At 40.0% G+C, this 19,239-nt stretch overlaps 1 protein-coding gene across 10 annotated transcripts in view; it reads right to left on the bottom strand.

Annotated features, from left to right (window-relative positions):
- Mecom (MDS1 and EVI1 complex locus) overlaps nucleotides 1-19,239 on the bottom strand; it is a 550,964-nt gene that overhangs the window by 15,674 nt on the left and 516,051 nt on the right. For 5 of the 10 annotated variants that reach the window (XM_041658853.1, XM_041658854.1, XM_041658849.1 and 2 more), the window contains 5 exons: nucleotides 19,081-19,237; nucleotides 13,136-14,492; nucleotides 10,764-10,851; nucleotides 6,527-6,553; nucleotides 918-1,084 (listed from right to left, as the gene is read on the bottom strand). In XM_041658853.1, the coding sequence (XP_041514787.1) occupies nucleotides 918-1,084; nucleotides 6,527-6,553; nucleotides 10,764-10,851; nucleotides 13,136-14,492; nucleotides 19,081-19,237 (1,796 nt within the window). The remainder of the gene's footprint in view (nucleotides 1-917; nucleotides 1,085-6,526; nucleotides 6,554-10,763; nucleotides 10,852-13,135; nucleotides 14,493-19,080; nucleotides 19,238-19,239) is intronic. The other 5 variants (XM_041658850.1, XM_041658857.1, XM_041658851.1 and 2 more) reach the window with 5 other exon arrangements.

Genomic DNA, 19,239 nt, shown 5'->3' with positions numbered 1-19,239 from the left:
CAGAGTCGTCTTACGCCACAGGAGAAAGCCGTCATGGGTGTGTTCTTAATTAATCCTGCACGCAACTCATGTTGTCTCTGGCATCTACGGTTTGTAGCAAAGTTGTCCTAAAGTTATAAATAACTCCACCAGTAAGGGCTGCATTAGGAGGCCTGTTGAATTTGCTCACGCATAAGTGAACAGTTTATGAAAATAGGCCTCAGCCCGGATGACCCCCAGAAACTTGCTTTATTAATTCCATATCTTCACACTCACAAAGCTGGAGTGGACAAGAGGACCTAAGAAATTGCAGAGAGTGTGTGATTCTGGGTTGGTGGATAGATATTTCCACTGGAGAAAAAGGAACAGTGTGGCCAAAAAGTAGAGAAACTGATGTGCTTGAAACAGATAGCACAGGTATCTGAAAATAATTGAGAAATCATTGAGTATAATCTATTAGAGAACACAAAAGACACACAAAGGAAGCTTGTGCATCCCTTCGTGAGATCTAAGAAATTTATTAAGCAGTGTTCCCCACTTATAGACTCTGTCTTTTGTGAATAGCTTGATTCAAAATTTTGACCATTTGGTTGTCATGACAATTGATAAAGATATGATTGAAGGCAGTAATATTCTATATTTGCATGAAAATAATTAACTGTGAAGGAAAATGCATAACTACTGTGAGACAAGTAGATAGTCTCTGCATTGTTTCTGAATATCACAACCAAATGGTCTGTATTAAAATTCTTTTTTAATGACAGTTTTTTTAAACCACTATTTTTATATATCACCAAATAAAGAGCACTTTGAAGTACCCGGAATCTGTCATGGCTGATATTGATAATTTGACAAATTATCAAGAATAATTTGTAAAGCCAACAACAGGCTGTTTGGAACCAAAGGGAAGATTTTTGGCTGTTATTAGCTCCGCCTACCTGCAGGTGTAGCGCTCTTTCCCCTTCCTCAGCAGGTTCTCGGGCAGGGTGTTGGGAGGTGCTCTAAAGCTGAACATAGAGGGCACCGACTGAAGGAGCTCACTGGCCTCAGGCTTCAGGGCGCTGAAGCTCTCCAGCTTTTCTGCCATGTTCTCAATAGCTGACATCTGAAAGGCACAATCCCAGACATCTTTGCTTCTGCAATGATCGCTTACTAACCAAGACAATACTCCGCAAGAAGACTTCAAATCCCTACATGCCATAGGTTCTGAAGGAGACTGCAGGGCATCAGTGCCAACCAATGAGGAAACTGATAAGAAGCAGAGCTAGCTGGACTGCTTCCACAGTGGCCTGGTTAGGCTACACCATAGTAACATGATCGAGCAGTGGCATACCCCAAAGACATAACAAAACGAAATCAGATTTTATCTAATCGGTAGCCCTGTACTACGGATATCAATGAGAAACTGAGACTTTTAGGGAAAGGTGCTACCCACCATTGCTGATAATTAAGAATAAAAGAGCCGTGATGCCACATGAGAACCGAAAAGCAGGAAAGAACATCAAGTCTTCAAAGGGTAAAGCTTAAACAAAACGTATGCCATCCAGAAAGAAAAGGTTCGGTGTGTAAGAATCACCTGAAGCTAGGTTAGATTAATATCAGGATGATCCAAAATTTTAAGTGGGATCAGATTCAAGAAATTTTGACGAAATGTTCATTTGTCCCGAGCAGATTTAGTTTAAGCTGAGTTTATGATATCGGAAGACAATTTCACCTGGACTAGCTATCATCATCATGCAAGGGGAAGGTTCCCGTTCTTCAAGCCACGCTCTCTCGGTGGGCTCAACCAGTCTTGTATGTTATGTTTGTCATCCACCCGCTGGCATATTTGCCAGACTGACTTGTAGAGAATTGTGTTGGCTTTCAACTTAGCTTGATTTTTATTGTTTGCAATTTACATCGATTGTTCTTCTCCTCAACTTTCCCAAAGTGTTGTCACCTTGGCACTCACATTTTATTCGAGAACCTGAACTACAAAATTGTAAAGAGACAACTAATTCTCGGGCCAGCTTGTCAAATGAACTCACTTGGTTCTCAGGGTGTTATACGACCAAGGAAACACCAGTTAAAAGTTCTTCAAATGCAAATACACCTCATAGAGGCAATGGTGGTGGACGCAGGATCCAGAGAGCAACTGCAAGCCCAAACACCGAGCCAGTCAGAAGCCTAATTTTTTTACTGCTAAAAATGTATTTTCCACAAACAGTTAAAAAGAAAATCTATCATGTCTACCTGAAAAGGAAAAGTAACAATGTATGTTACCATGAGCATCATAACCTAAAGTCAAATCTCAAATGTTACTTTCTTCTCACAAAGGGTGTGTTGTAGGTTGGAGTCTTCAAATGACTATTCATGTTCTAATTAGCTATCTTTCTTTCTTCTTTATCCTGGAACCTGCTCGCCCATTTCATGCCCAGACTCCTAATGCTAGCTACAAATTGCATTGTACAGGGTACCACTGCCAATTTGCCAAATGTCTTTCATCAAACACAACACATAAAAAAAATCTCAGAGGAAAGTCAAGATCCATTTACTTGTCAGGCGACAAATGTGAACGCATTGGGAGGCAGTAAGGGCTCTAAGCTCAAGGGTTTGATTCATAATCACTCAGCTGCTAAAACATTCTGCACAGATGCAAGCGGACAGCACATCTGTCACTGTGAAGGATTTTGACACATACTGATCACAGGGCAAAGATAAGGAATGATGACGCTGCTCAGAGAGGTTGGAGGAAAGTCTGTCCCCACCGAACACAGTCATTACCCCGTTCCAGCCAGTATTAGCATGCTCACTTTATTTATTAAAAATCAATTCAGAAATAGTTTATGATACTATTTTATCTGCATTTATTCCTTCTAATTGTTCCTTGTGGAAAATCATTTTGATAGTCTATCCACCATGGAATAAATTATCTGAGTGAAAAATAACCTCTGGTTTACAATCTGACTCGTGACAACAAGCAAGGGGAAGGGTCGCAATGTTCTCATGCATTGTGAGGGCAGAGAAGTAGGTGAATGGCTGGTGGTTATAAATATTTTATTTATGTACATTTAATATTTGTGTAATGTCTTATTATCGTGTAATTTTAAAGAATTTGAATGTCCATCTTGCTCCCACTCAGATGCCTGAAGCAATGTGTCTTGAAGAAACATGCTTTCACTTTTATAGAAAGCAGCCTCCTCATGACTGTTATTAGTCTCAGCTTTCATCTCTAGCACACACAAACTACAAATACTTCGAGTTATTTGGGAGTGATTGGCCATTGGGAAATGTGTCTTGCTTTAGGAGCTGTAATACTAGATCCTTTTGAAGGAAGGTCAGTGAGATTACTTCACCTCTAACAGTTTCAACGTGGCAAAAGCATCAACAAATGAGAAAACATAGCGTGGACTCAATAGCCACAGGATGGCATCCTCAAAGACAGTGAGAAAAGAGCATCCATTGCCCAAGAACCTCTCTTAAAAGCCACACACACAGCTTTGACTTCTGCTGTCAAATGAAAAGAGGATAAAATTGGAATGGAGAAGGGAAAAACAAGACTATGAAAGTATAAGCATTAAATAAACACATAAACATATGTATACACATGCACACACTCATGCTCACACATACTCATACACACATACATACAGACACATACATACACACGCACATGTGTGTGTGCACGCGTGTACACGCACACATACTCACACATACTCATATACACATATACATACCATGTGTGTGTGCACACGCACATACACATACGCATACATACACACACATACTCATACACATATATATACACACATATACAAACATGCACATGTGTGCATGCACGTGTGTGCGCGCACATGCACATACACACACGCACACACACATGCACAAGCGTGCACACATGCACACACACACACACACACGCTGCTTAGCTAGACACCACTGAAGAGACAGGAGAGTTTTCATTCCATTCTCCCTTTCCTATTCCTGGTATTTGCTCTTACGCCACTCTCGATTAAAATGACTAAGTGGCCCATGTTTGAACAGATAGAAGTGATTTAGATACCATCCAGCTGTATAGTTTAGCAATTCTGTGATCAGTGCTGATCTAGCCCTTACCGATTGATACTGGATTATCTAATACATGGGCCAAAGCCTCAGCTTTCCATCTGTTTTGACTCATGTGATGTTCCCCCAGAAGAAACATATCTTACACAAAGATAATGCATTTTGATACTTGTTTTAAAGTCTGATCTGGTATTTTAAAAAGTTGAGATAAAATAGGATGAATAGAATAGGAAATGGCTAGATGTATTATATTATTTAATTATAAAATATAGTAAGAATTGCAATACAATGAATAAAAATTTAGGGAAATTAAAGCAAAGAAATTACCCACTGTATATTTTAGCATTATAATGCCAAATGACCCATTAATATCTTAGACTAATCTAAGATCAGCAAATGACAGGTTTTTTCCAATGTAGTAGTAATTTTTATTTGCATATATATAATAGTTGTTGATAGTATCTACAGCCAGATGTCTGGAAAAGGAAGTTATTTCTCTCCCTTCCAGTCCCCAAGAGGCTATTAACTTTATACTGACGCAAACTGTTTAGAGGCAGTGCCCTAGCTCCTTCCCCCAAATGCAGCTATGCCTCTCGTCAAATAGAGTTAATAATAAAAAAAAAAATTCTTCAGGCAAGATATCACCACCATGGATCTAAGCACTTATCTTAGCATTTATTATTGGAGGGCCGATAGCTGAGGACCTGAGAAAGTTTCTCATCGAAACTATTCGGTGACAACCTGATTATGTGAAAAGCTGTCTGTCCAGGCGCACCATGAGTTATGTGGACTAATGATGCCCAATTAGATTACAAATGACTTTATCATAGAATAACTAACTATTCATAAACAACAGGCTGGGAAAGTTTGTGGAGTCAGAAGTGTTCTATATTTGCTCACTTGATAATCTTGAGAAACTCGGAGCCATGGTCATTTGGGAGAGAATACTCATATTTTATGTTTATCTCACTTCATAGATCAAGTTCAACAGTCATGGCTACAAAATCACTGAGAACTATTTATCACCAAGAATTGTAAGCCCGTGTCTTCAGAATGTATGGCAAGTATCTACTTCATCTCGCCAGTGTGAATCACAGCCTTGGAAATCCCTAGGTGGAAAGGCGTATTTCCAGACAGGAGAGTCGTAACACAGGATGCTACAAAGGATACCTTGCCTGGACTTTGAATTGGCTTTGCCAGTGGATGCAGAGATCAGCCCTAAGTGTTGGGATCAACATCATAAGCTTCAAGCAGTTACAAACGTGGCAAATACCAAAGTCACACTGTACCTTAGGAAAGATAAGAGAACTGAGGCATGGAGCTCAGAACAGTCCTCTACTGGAAGGACAGGGGAGGAATCCTGAAAACGCAGGCCAGTATATTCCGATAAAAAAACAAAAAAAAAAACAAAAACGCACTGGTTGTACGACTTGGCATAATTAGACTAGTGGCTTCCACGTTTTCTCACCGGCCTCCTTTCCCTCTATCACGCTTTCCCCTCCCTGGCAATGCACATTTTTATGCTTTCTGAATACATGGACTTAATTATTAAGCACGCAACAACAGTGAGAAAATTTCCCAATTTGTCACATATTCCCCAACAGAGAAAATAAAGGAGACCCTGCTTTAAAAAAATAATAATAATTAACATAAATCAGATAAAGGAAATAAATAAAGGCTAACATAGTCTATCTAACTAAGTTTTCATGGAAACAAGTGTGACTGCGGGACACCAAACTTCCCCAAGATTGTTGGTATCCCTATGAAATAAGCCATTTAGATGGGCGATGTAAACACAGGAAGACTTGAAGGGAAAGCTGAGGTCTATGTTACTCCCATCCGCCAAGTTCTATTTGGGGGTAAAATAGAAAATGAGGATTTTTTCCTTCCATGTATATCTTTCTGTATAAATCAATCAATCAATGAATAAATAATAACCTACACCTAGCATCATGAGCAGAAACCAGATATACATTTATACAAAAGTTACAGAAATGAGACCTAATTCTGAAAAGTCCATTCAGTATTTAGGTACAATAGTTTAACATTAAAATGTTTCCAACTGGTAGGAACCATTCCTGCCTTGGGATAGAAGAGTGTGAATTCCAATGTCAGCCCTGAATATTAGTTCAAGTTTTACCTTACATGGGGCTTTATCAAAAAATCTGTAATTCGTTGTCCCCAAATAATAATGGGTTCTACTTAATGATTCATTTCAAAGCTTCCCATATAAAATCTATATAAGAACACTTTTACCAAGGCATAATTACGTGGAATTATGGAATTAGTGCGATTTAACTAATAAAATCAATCCATGAGTCATTTTTAACATGTTATATTCCCTGTTATATTGAGAACATTCTGCTGTTGATTGAGCAGGGAAAATGTGTGCTCCAGGCTTCTCACTGAAAGGAAAGCTCTGGATTCTTATCTACTCAGCATACAGATTAACCTCTTTTTTTCCAATGCTACATTACTTTAGTTAAAAATGTAAGGAACTTACCCATGTTCTCTGGTCAGGTAGTGGGAACTGGTAGCAAAATTGAAACAGAAACAGAAAATTACTTCTGTGTTGGATCTTTACTGCAATCTATCCTTTGAGAAATGAGCATTTATGCTAATCTGATAATGTTTACTTATCATGTAATTCTATCTTGAGTTCTAGAAATGAAAATTAAATCTATGTATAATATTGCTGAGTTTCCTCTATTTCCTAAGATTAATCATAGACCCAAGTTTGATTAGAAACAGAATGTCCACCATTCTAAGAAAGCTACCTACTGTGTGCTACAGAATTCATAACACAGGGCATCCTTTTCTTCTTATTCATTGCAAGAGTTCCCTGTCATAACCCAGTCTGCTGCATCTTTATCATATCATTAATACAGAAAATGTGGCACTTACTAAAATTGGAATAATTACATAACAAAAGAAAATGTTGTTGGGAATTCTGTGCTTGACAGAGTGGTACTTGGAACACAAAAGTATGGAGGAAGGAATGAAAACGTTATAGTTACAGTGACTTAGATGCTCTTCCAAAAGGCGGCAGTTTTTACCCTTGAGAAGTTGGGAGATACAGGACTTGTTTCCATAAAGGTAGTGGCAAGTATGAAATGTGACAATGGGAAAGACGTGTTGGAAGCAATATAGCATGTGAATGGCAAAGGGCATGTGGTATCCCCACAGCCATGCATAAATGATAGCATTGAATACGTTTAACTTATTCTCAGCTCCTCAGAATGTAGTAAAACACACTCAGGCGATATAAGTAAGCGAATAAGAGAGAAAATTTAAGTGACGGGGTCTTTGATATAGATTAAAAAGGTCAAATCTGAGAAAATAAAAAGTGACAAAAAGCAAAAATAATATTAAGAGGTCAGGAAAACCCAACCATGGATAACGGCCACCTTTCCAAGGGGCTATCACCAAATGATTTGTATTCCAGTTCAATCAGCTGTAATGAGTGTGAAACGCCCTGACTGGGGGTCAAAGAAGCGGACAGTCTGGGTCGTCATTCAGTGATGCACCCTCTCCATCGCACATCTTATCTATTGTGATCATTCTTTCTTTTTCAAAATTCTGATTTAAACTAAAGTACCATGGGTAATTTTCAACATTGTATCCAGGGAGAGACTTTACAGTGCTCAGTACTCCCTTTGGTCAGGTAACTTATTCACAGGTGAAGATAAAGGAAGGCTGCGTAGTCTAATGGCCTCCTAGCACAAACTGCTTCCTTGAGCACAGAATGGGGAGACTTGGGCTCTAAGGATTTATCTCTTAATCTGGACATGTGTGAGCATGTATCTTCTTAATACTTGGACATCATTTAAAACATTGTACTTCTCTAAGAAGCAAGAGAGCCTAACAATCTTTGAGCAAAATCTTATGATTATCTATTGTCTTGCTCACTTATTTTTGTCTAGAGATTAAGTATAGGGAGGGATTGTGTTTTTAATAATGCAAAACTAGGCTTCTCCGTGGCATGCCACTACTCAAACCTGGTGTATGCGTTCATACTTTTCTAAAGCAGTTAAGAATTGATATCCTCTTTGTTGTGTGATAATTCAAAAAACAGACAGTGGGTGTCCTCGACTTCTAACTGTGATTCAAGATATTTTAAATGGGAAGTAAAGAACCAAATGGTCTTAGCCAAGCATGTATTTAGCAGTCCTTTGTGTTGGCTCATGACATAGTAAGGTCATGCCAAGGACGCAACGACCATCTTTCCAAATATCCCTGGGTACATAGGGCGGCCATGCTTGAAAAGTCATGACTTAGAAAGTAAGATCAGGGCAAAAGAAGAATCATTCACTACAATGACTTTATGATCTCAATGTCCATTCAGAAGAGTTTCCATTAGGTCCTTTCAGAGACCACACAGAGAGCCAAGTATATCCTCTCTGTAAATCTTGTAATCCAGTCACCCTGAAAGGACAAGGGGTCTCATACATAAAGGGGTGAAAAATCTTCCTCAAACCAAAGCACTTTTGCTAATTGCAAGTAGCAATAACACCTTGTGCCTCGGTTATTCATCATCCCAAACCCTTGGCTTTGATTACTTGTGGCTAGAATCGAACTGATCAAGTACAAAAACCAAACCAATCCTCTGGGACCTGAAGAGTTTCCTAAAAGAAATTGATCCCTCCAAAGACCGCAAACTTGAATGAGAGCCGAGCTTCTCTTGTGTGTACTGCAGGAATTTGCCTCCTAAGTATTCCTTACTAAAACTTCTAGATCCCCACAATAGTTTAAAAATAGCTTGGGAATTAAGCACCCTGAATATCTAGCTCCTTTTTTCCTCCCAAGTCCTCTGTAGCAGCCCACTGTCCACCACATCCAACATTGGCATTACACAGAGACCTATTCCAGAAGGAAAGAATGAAGTATACTCCTGTGTTCCCACAGGTACGCCTGAGTGAGACTGTGGGAGGGGGCGTCACTGTGCTCTGAGCTCTGGGCATATCCCTTATCTGTTTTGTTCTTTATTACCTTTGAGAATATTAAAATATAACACACTCCTTCATATAATCTTATTAAGTATCTGAGCATTCCGTATTTTTAACACAGCCCTATACACATGCAATTATTGGTAAATGAACTTACCCATTTTATCAAGTGGCATATTTACCTAGGCTAGTAATAGTTTTCAGATGGCATGGGCATGCTAAAATCAACTCTTCCCGAGAGTTTTTGTAAAGAAAACCAACACTCATATAGACCAAATTGCTCAAACACACTAAACCAGTTTCATTTTTTCTTCATCCTATCGTGACCTATACCGCTCAGCTCTGAAGTGCTTAATTGCTAGATTTGTTATATTATTAAAATATGCAAGCAATTTGATCACTACTGTTAAAAGCATATAATAATAATATATTGTCACGTATGCTTTATTTACAATTAGAAGAGAAAGTATCAAAGAGTTGCATTTTTACTACACCATCTGAAACACAGAGCATATTGTATTTAGGCTTCTTATCCCATGAACCCTTGCAAGTGTCATCTAGGTAAATATAAATATCAGATATTCAATGCTAAACATTTACCGCCTCAGTACTTGGGTCTTTTCCATATAGGGTTAGGTAGACAGTACTAGTCCTTATTCTTGCTAAATAAAAGTCCATGGCTGGAATGTTTCAGAAAGTTTTGATAACTAAGCATATATTTTTTCAATTTGGATTAGAGTGAGAATTTAAAGCAAAAAAATAGCTATTTATAGCTAAAACAGATGTTTGTATCTTTGCTCTCACACTCTCGTTTGGTATTAAAGAAGACAATTGAAAAAGTGAGGACCGGACAGCAGGTAAGATTCCTAGCCCAGGAAAAACTAATGAATCTACTACAGAGATTGAGGAGATTCTCATCACAAGTTTAATTAGAGAGATATTGTTTGTGATTTGGACACACTACAACAGAACAAATTTATTTACTAAATGCTCAAGCATTTTCATTAAAGATCAGAGCTTGTATCATTTAAACACAAAACAAAACAAAATGAAATGCGATTTTAAAAAAAAACAAAACAGATTCCAGACATCATGGTTGCACTTTCAACACAATTCCCTAGCTGTGGGTTGATATGTAAACCAGTTTGGGGAAACAGAATTAAATGGGTGGCAGTGTAGAGAGGAAGCAGTGAGACAGAGCTGTTCAGCCTGCCCCTTTGCAAGGAGAAACTGTATGTATTTTGATAAATGGGCCTGGCCCCATTCAGTAAATAGCGCTGTGTATTGTGGTGAATTCTTGTGCAATTACAGACCTTCACTGGAATGCCCAGTGGTGTCGAGATAAATTCCTTCACCCTCTATGGTAACAACTTGTCAGGTAGACTCATTTCCTGTTTTTATCTAAGCACTAAAAGGACAAGAGTGACCTTCAAGAGGCTGGGACACGATGCAGAATGATCCATATCTTTGTGTCAGGAAACTTTAAACACAAAAGATAACTTCAATATTTATTTCCTCAACTGAGTTCTACTCACTCCCATGTGCACTTTAGCTCAATAAATAGTTGATGCACATAATAATTTAACACCCAAACTATGTTATTTTTACACATATACCGAAAGCTTTTTCTTTCAAAAGCCTGGGTTTTAGTCCCGCTAGAATTTCCTGTGTTCTTCCACAGCAGCGTCATAGGAAATCCTAGTGTTCTTAAAGTTTCTTTCATTCCATTGCACCTGCTTTTCGAGATCAACAAGTTAGTTTACAAGTTTGAAATCTCAAATCCAAAATACTTACTTGTGGGTGAAATAAGAATCCCGGAGAAGGTCTCAAGTATTTTTCTTTCAGAGCTTCAAGTGGGTCCGTGAGCTTTCTTTTCTCTACTCTGAAAGGTTAAAATTAGATTGGGGAGGTGAATCAGTCTTGCTTGTCAATCACAGCACAGTCCTGTCATTCATCACAGCAAAGCCAATGGAAGCTTCCTTTGGGACTGGCAAGAAGACCTCCACTGGGGAAGGATAAGTCAGGCACTTCTAAGTGTTTAAGGGGAGAAAGACCCTTTATAACAGAAAAACCCTACTCAGTGACTCCAGCGGCAAAGGAGTTTGAAACACGCAGAGTTGCTGAGTTATGAGCCTCTCTACAACTTTAGGACTTTTCTGTTTCAGATGCGGCAAGAATATCTGAAGAATTTGAGATGGTTGGGGAAAAGTAGGGCAATTTAATTTAAGCCATTTTCTACCAAAAATTACATCTCCAAATATCCACTCTGGTTCTCTTAAATTTGCCTATTGGGGAAGAGTAAACCTCCAAGTTAGGTACTGATATTCAAGATATGCTCAGTTATATACATATATACACAGCATATGTGTGAGAAGGGCATATGAATAGACAAATTCTTCACCTCTCTGTCCTTCAAGGTTTAGAGCAAAGGATGAAGCTTAAACATGGTCCACTTCCTACCTGCAGTTAGGTACATAGGAAGTGAAATAAGACGGACTAATTTTCACCAGCCATTGGCAATTATCTTTTAAAAACTTTTAGGCAAGTACACTTTTGAACTGGATCTGTAAGCCAGACATAGTGCGCACTCGGGAAACGGAAGAAGGGGCTAGGAGCTAATGTTCATCTTTGGCTACATGGTGCGTTTGAGGCCCATTCTGGGCTACTTGTCTAAAGACCAAAACAAAACAAAATGCTATTGAAACAGAATAGCTATGAGTTCAAAAAACTTTATTTCTACTATGTTTTACATGTATTATTGTACTTATTAAACTAGGCATTAAGAGGTCAATTCCTGGGTAAAATATCTGGAGGCTGCAAAACTGAGCTTCATTCCAGACTGGCAGTAATTAGGGTTCAGAGCTTTTCATAAGAACTTTATCTTTTATAAAATGAAGGTTTGGAGTCTTGGAATTGAAGGGCTGAGGATGGTCACAGATGATGACATGACAGAAGCTTTTTCAGTGCTGAATAAGACTTTGGGAACACAAGAGCATCTTAGAGTATTTGTCCTCAGGTATGATCTTGTCACAGAGCCTCCAGCCGGCCTCAAACTTAGGGTACCCCTGCCTCAGTCTCCTGAATATGTGCCACCATGTCCTTGTATTGTGTTCTCTTTCTCTGGTTGAAATGGGAATAGCCTTTTCATACACTAGCAAGCTCTCCAAACACTCTGTAGATAATATGGGTAGAAGGCATTGACTGATAAGGCCTCTCAGTTCTAGCACTGAGGACATCCATAAATATTACCGAATGAAAGAATCTCACCATATCTCTTCATTCACAAATATTGGGTACAATATGAAAATGATCCTATCTTAAATAAGTTCAATAAAAAGTCCACATGTTCCACAAAGTCTTGATAATATTCAAAATTTAATTAGGAAGTAAATTAAAAATTCTCATAATATGTAAAAGGTGTAATAAATATAATGGTTAAAGAAAATTAATATTCAAAAACCAAATAATTTTTAATGGTGATTGTTATATTATGCCACCAAAACATATCTTATTAAACATAAATGCTTTACCTCTAGAATTCATATATTGAAGGAAGCTGGATAATGATGATATTGAATAGAAACGTATTTTAAGCAACTTACTCATTCTATATACAAAGCCATTTTGGGATTAATACCAAAATTAATCCAGAGTAATTTCACTTACTCTGGATTCTAAGAGGTTTCTTTAGAAAGAGAATATGAGTAGCATATTCTTAGACATATCAGTGGGTTGCCACAGAGGAGACTTGGGCTGTTCTAGGTCTCGTGTTATTCTAAACAAGCAGTCCATTTTCATGCCCATGCATATCTGTGCTAATCCTTTGGGAGCCTCATTCTTCTGCCACTTGACAGTTTGCTTTAAAGATGACTTTCTCATATTTTCCACTCCCCAAAAATGTTTAAAAATAAGTTTATTGTCAAAATAAAAAAAAAATTCTGTGGTCCTATTCCAAAGCCTCAATTTCAGAGCAATCCAAAAATAAGTCCACACTTAACCTCTCAACTTCTGAATAAAACTTGATTTCTCAAGATTAAGCCTCATCCACTGCTGATAACCACAACAATAACAACAACAAGTGATTTGGAAGAGGAAATACTGACAAAGTGTACAATCTTGGTTTCGTACATATTTTTTTTTCCAGTATCCTCTCTCATCATCCTTACCTATAAATGGGGTCCATGAAGAAGGGAGTAGGTCTCGCATGCTGCAGGGAGCCATCTGAAGTCGGTCTTGTTTCCATATTGCTTCCTTTCTTTTCCCCAAATACATGGTTTTTTCGAGGTTCAGTCAACTTTGTCCCACCTGCTCTACTCCTACTGCCCATACTTAGATCCAGGGGTTGGTCTTGGCTTGTGGCAGGTGTTGCTGGAAGCTTCGAGGGGACTGAAGACAAGGGTTTCTCATCCTTTTGCTTAGTGGTGAGGTCAAAAGGGGACTCAGAGCTTCCCTTCTGCAGTTTCTTTACTTCACTTGGTGATTGGGGTTCCATTTTCAAAGGTAACGACCTCAAGTCTCTATCAGGAAATGGGTACATTGATTGAGAGAATGCTGGAAAAAATGGGAGGGGAAACATGGAAGGGTAAGGTAACGCTCCGACTTTTTTGTCTTGCAGCCCCACCAGTCCTGTGGAACCAAAGTATTTTTCAGCAATAGACGCAATAGCCTTTATAGAATCATTCACAGCTCCTGACACCGCGGTTTGCTCCTCTACAGATGCTGAGAAAACGGAATGATTGCTGTATTCTTTCTTATTATTTATTGACGCCAGATTCTGCAGAGGGCTTACTTTGTCTTTGAACATTTTACCATTTTCTTTACATTTCTCTTTATCACTTTCAAGGTCACTTTCCAGATCAGAGCCCGAGGTTGTCTCCAGGTCACTGCCACTTGGTGTACTGACATCATCAAGGTCACTACTCTCTGACTGGTCACTGATTTTCTCAAGGGGCCTCTCTTCAGAGGACCTCTCGGGCAGCAGTTCCTCTGGCTTATTGTCCCCTACAGGTGGGTGTTTAGACAGTGCCTTCAAAATATCCTGTGTAGCTGGCAGTATCTGAGGATGTGTCAAGAGGGGACTTTGACATTTGTTTGACTGTTCAGTACTTGACAGTCCTTTAACAGGAGGACTAGCAGGTATCAGAGGAGGCCTGTGGTACAAGCCTGAAGGAAACAGACCAGGAAAGCTAAAGGAAAATCCAGGAGCTGTTGGAAAGGTAAGACCAGCAGGATGCCTATTGGTGCCAAAATAGTCAGCCAGGCCCGGGTTGGCATGACTCATATTAACCATGGACGTTTTATCCATAGCTGGGGTTCCAGGAAGTGAAATGCCTTGGCCAAAAAATCCACCTGCCGCAAAATGGTTCTTGCCCTCACAAAACCTCCTGTGTTTATTTAAGGAAGACGTAGTGCTGAACATTTGTCCACAGTCTTTGCACTTGATTTGGGTTCTGCAATCAGCATGCATGCGCTTATGACGACAAAGGTTTGAAAACTGAGTATAGGATTTATGGCAGACCTCACCTGCGTGCAAACAACAAGAAAGAGTCTCAGGCTTTATGACAATTGCTTCTCAAGTCAGCAAGTATCTATCACAAGTGCTTTACCCAGAATGGTTACAATTAGGAAGCCAGGAATAGGAGCTGGGAGTCCAGACTGGATGCTCTGAACATAAAATACCTTCCATTTTACTAGATTCCAACGCAAAGCATTTCATTGACAAACGTCTGCAAAGCAGCACAAATACTTCACACAGAGAACGCAAATGGTTTCCATCCCCAATGCACAATATTTTGCATAATATTTGTGTGCTTAAATATTTATGGGAAAGTCACAATCCAGAATGCATTGTGTCTTCCACCTGATTCCTAACACTAGTAGGATCTGAAAAATCAAAGACAGATTAAGCACAAAAACTTTAGAGCATTTCAAGCAGCCTGCCTTGGAGGCATCGGGACAGCAGACAGCCTTCCCCTCATCCACACACTTCGCCTTTATCATCTCTCCGTGTGGGAAAGGCTGTGCCCCCCCCCCACTTCATTAGGATTGTATCGTGTACTCCCATCGTTCACACATCAAAGCCACACAACAATGCGCATTGTGTATTGGGAGACCTTTTTAACAATCATTTTCATGATTCGAGAAAGACTGACATAATTTACAATGGCTCTATTTTAAGCCTGCAAAGGAAACTCAATTGAATGTAGCCCATCCTGCATTGCTGGTTCCCATGAACTATGAGCACGTCCTCTGACTTCCCCTCACACCAGTGGTTGCGCTAGCCTTCCTGCACATGAAACCCCCATCCTTGGGAAACATGCTCACTTGTGGCTGTATCTTCCTCGGTTATCTCAGGGCTTGACTTCTGCCTGTTATGGCCAAGTATGGGAAGCCGAGGGGAGGGCCATGAAAACGCTGATCCTGAAGAACCCAGCAGCTGGTGTGGTCCTACACTAGCCCCCTTCACCATGAATTTGTCAATAAAGTAGCATGTCCCCTCTCGCAGATGTGCCAATATTTCTAAGTATATTTTAAGGCCGAACTTTGTAACCCTCCAGCCTTTCAAGTAAGACTTTGTTCAATATGAGTCTTTCAGGATTATAATATCAAATTGCTAAGCATCATAGCTTTTAAAAAGAAAAAAACTTTGCTGTCGATGAGTTACTTTATGTGTGAGCTTAATTTAATGCCTCCCTGCAATTTTTATATATGTGGAAATACGATATACTTGGCTAGTAATTGTTGAAACAAATTGATTTCAAGAAAATAAACACAAAATTTGACAGACGCTGCTTTCAAGTGATAGCTGACCGTGGGTGCAGAATGGCCGAGTCCAACACGTGACTTGAAGCAATGATGATTTTTAGAACAGTTCATGCCATGGGGATTTTATAGAACGCAGTCAAGCAAAACTCACTGGAGCTTCGTTCCCCACCCCCCCCCCAACAGGAAGTGCTAGGCGATTGTGTTCCTGTTTTCTGCTGATGGAGACTAAACAGGACTGCTGCACATCACTAATCAGGACAGAGCCTTGGCCACACTGCAGAGACTCTCACAGGATTTAGTAGGAAAAGAAGATGGGGTGATCGCTTCTCAGATTCCTCCCAGAGTACACTGGCCAGTCTGTTCTAACAGCATTTCAATAGGCTCAATCAACAAATGTACTATTTATACTACCTAATACATTAAATAAAATCACCTGGGGAGCAGACTTCCACATAATTGTATGATTGTGATTCAGTTATGGATAATTCCAAGAAAGTATAGATATGTTATTTTATAGAATGCAGTCAAACAAAATTTATATATATATATATATGTGTGTGTGTGTGTGTGTGTCATATAAGTTTTATAAATATATATACTTATATATAATTGGAATTGTAAAAATACACTTTTAAAAATCATCAATAAACTATCCTTTGGGCACTAAGGTACTATAAGAAAATGTCTTAATGGGTTAATTAACCAACTGTAAAGACAGGAGTTGCAATGTTTTATAAATAAAATGTTGCTAGGTCATCTTCTTTTCTACAGCAGGATGACTTTAAGAAAATCCACAGTCTATGTTGGAATCACATAAGATGTAGTTGGATTTGTCTGTCTGGAACTTTTTTACAGGGTGAGCAGAGTCTGTGTCGCTCTCTTAACATAGAATCTGGGTATTTCCTTAGTCAGGAGCTTTGTTTTTCACCCCTGAAGACTTGGATGGAGACATCAATAACCAGGCTCCAGGTCAATGGTTCAACTGATGTTCAAGTCTACACGCAACTGCAATTTTCTCAGCAACAAGGACGTAGCCTCCAGTTAACATTGCATCTTTCTCCTTCTTAAACAAATGAAGAGGTATTTTGAATATATTCTGTCTATTAGAGCATGTGGTTTCTATTTAGGAAGGCTGGCGATTGCTGTGCAGGCGATGAGTAATTGCCTTAGCACTAGGGACCCTGTGCTCACTGTAATAAGAGACAGTTGTCATAAACACACTACTGGGGGCAGATCATGGTGTGTGGCCTTCGAGGAGGAACCAGATAGCCGTCATAGGTGAACCTCCACCCTTTCAGCCTCATGGAAACTCCTATGTTTAAACCCTTTGTTCTGAAATTGCCTGGCTATTATTTGTAATTACTCCACAGTTCACTGTCAGAGTTGATATTTGAAGAAAGTCATCTGCTATTTAAATTTACCAATAATTGCTGAGAATGTATTCAAGGGAAGTACTGGATTCAGCCTGAATAAGAAAGGACAGTCTCTGAAACTGGAAAGCAGAACAGTTGACTCTAGCATGGTTCAGAGCACGGACCAACGTGCTGAACGGCAGAGTTGATGCTTTCTGACTTTAGTCTTCAAAAAGAGATAAAGTAGGAAATAGGTGATATGAGTTCCTTGTGATTTATTCTGCTTATCTCACCAAAACATAAAACTTACCACATTTATTTCTGAAATAAATGAACTAATATGGTATGCTCATAGCACTTCCAAGAGAGCTTGTAGGAATTATGGCCTAGACAATGAATACTTTCTGTCTCTCTCTCTCTCTCTCTCTCTCTCTCTCTCTCTCTCTCTCAAACCTCTAATTCCTATTGTCTACATCATTTCCCAGGTTCTAGCAGTGCTTCCCCAGGGAGTTCAGGGCACCCTTTTTTATCTGCTGGTTGTCTTCGCTCCGCCCAGGGAACAGAACAGCTAAGCAAAACAGGACTCTCTTGTGCACTGGAAAAGGAAAGACGAGAACTTTTGGCACTTGGAAGCACAAAAGAAGGCTGTATCAAGGCAAAGAACAGGACGGTTAGTCTCCGGCAGCTCCACGTTGGCACTGAGAATGAGGTGTTTTGCCAATCGATTCTGTACTAGAGCCACGGCTACCTGCTCCAAACCACCAGTGCTTGTCAAAATAAATAAATAAACAAACAAACCGAAGGGGGAATAAAACTGGTTCTCATGCAATTCCCAAAGCAGAAAGCCACAGATGCCGCCAGGTGCTGGTAATGATTCAAGGCATCCCACCCATATCTGGATCCAGAATCAGTTTAGAAGTTGGTAGCACAGCTCGCTTCTTCCCTGTATTTACACACCTACCAGGGCAAAGGAACAAAGAGCCCCAGAGCTGTTGACTAGATCAACCGAGAACAAAAGGTTTACCTTCTGAATCATTGGAAAGATTGCCGCATAACCAAGAAACAGACCCACAAGGATGAGCAAAAGAAAATGAGCCAAGTTCTCTGTTTCTTGAAGTGTGCTACTTAAGTGCTCAGTCCAGGAGTGTGCCAAGTAGGTGGGCAGAGGGATGTCCCCTGAAAGCGTGCACCTTGTATATCTGCTTTAGGGCAGTGCTTGGGGGAGAGAACCTGTCCAGCATTAAAGAGAAAAGACTCTGCTTTTTCAAGTGGCCCAGAACTACCAGTCTGCAATGGAAGCAGAAGGAAGAGGAGGAGTGAAGGGCATTTTATCCCCTCCACACATACAATCCCTCATCTACCCCTCTGCACACACACTCCAGCATCTACCTCTCTGCACACACACTACAGCATCTACCCCTCTGCACACACACTCCAACATCTACCCTTACACACACATTCCAGCATCTACCTCTCCACACACACTCCAGCATCTACCCCTCTGCACACACACTACAGCGTCTACCCCTCCACACACACACTCCAGTACACAGACAGCAACATAAGCCTTCTTGTCTGCCCGGCTTCTTCCAGCTCCTTGAGGTCCAGACCAGGTTTTTAATCACTTAATGATATCCGTTATTGGCTGTTTAACCAAGCCACAGTCACTTACAATGTGAGATACACCTGATCATCTTGGCTAAATACTACTACCTAGGAAGGCTCTCCTTTCCTTATTTAATGACTTCTCTTTTCTTTACCTGGTACTGACTCCATCCATAAAAAAAACTCCCCAAGGATTATAGGTGAAATGCTTTGGATCTGCTTATAAAATAATTTCTTATATTCTAAAATAACCCTCCTACTTTGGACCCAAAAAAGCTAGGAGGGCAACTTCCTCCCACCCACCATGGCCGTGCGCGGCCATGCTCCAGAGCACAGAGCCCTTTGAAGGACAGACAGATGCGGAGAAGCTGGGGCGTTTAGAGACTTACAGATGAAGGGCTTCACACTGCTGTGGATGTGTTTGTGTTGCTTGAGGCCTGACGACGTGGCAAATGTTTTACCGCACTCCGGGCAAGCATGTGCCCGGGCACCAACATGTTGAGACCGAATGTGTCGCTGAAGGTTGCTAGGGTCCGTGAAAACCTGCT

This window comes from Microtus oregoni, unplaced genomic scaffold (assembly GCF_018167655.1).
Source record: "Microtus oregoni isolate MIOR12 unplaced genomic scaffold, Mior012 000010F_ref0000083, whole genome shotgun sequence".
NCBI classification, from domain to species: Eukaryota; Metazoa; Chordata; class Mammalia; order Rodentia; family Cricetidae; genus Microtus; species Microtus oregoni.
This window is presented reverse-complemented; position numbering and strand designations above follow the sequence as displayed.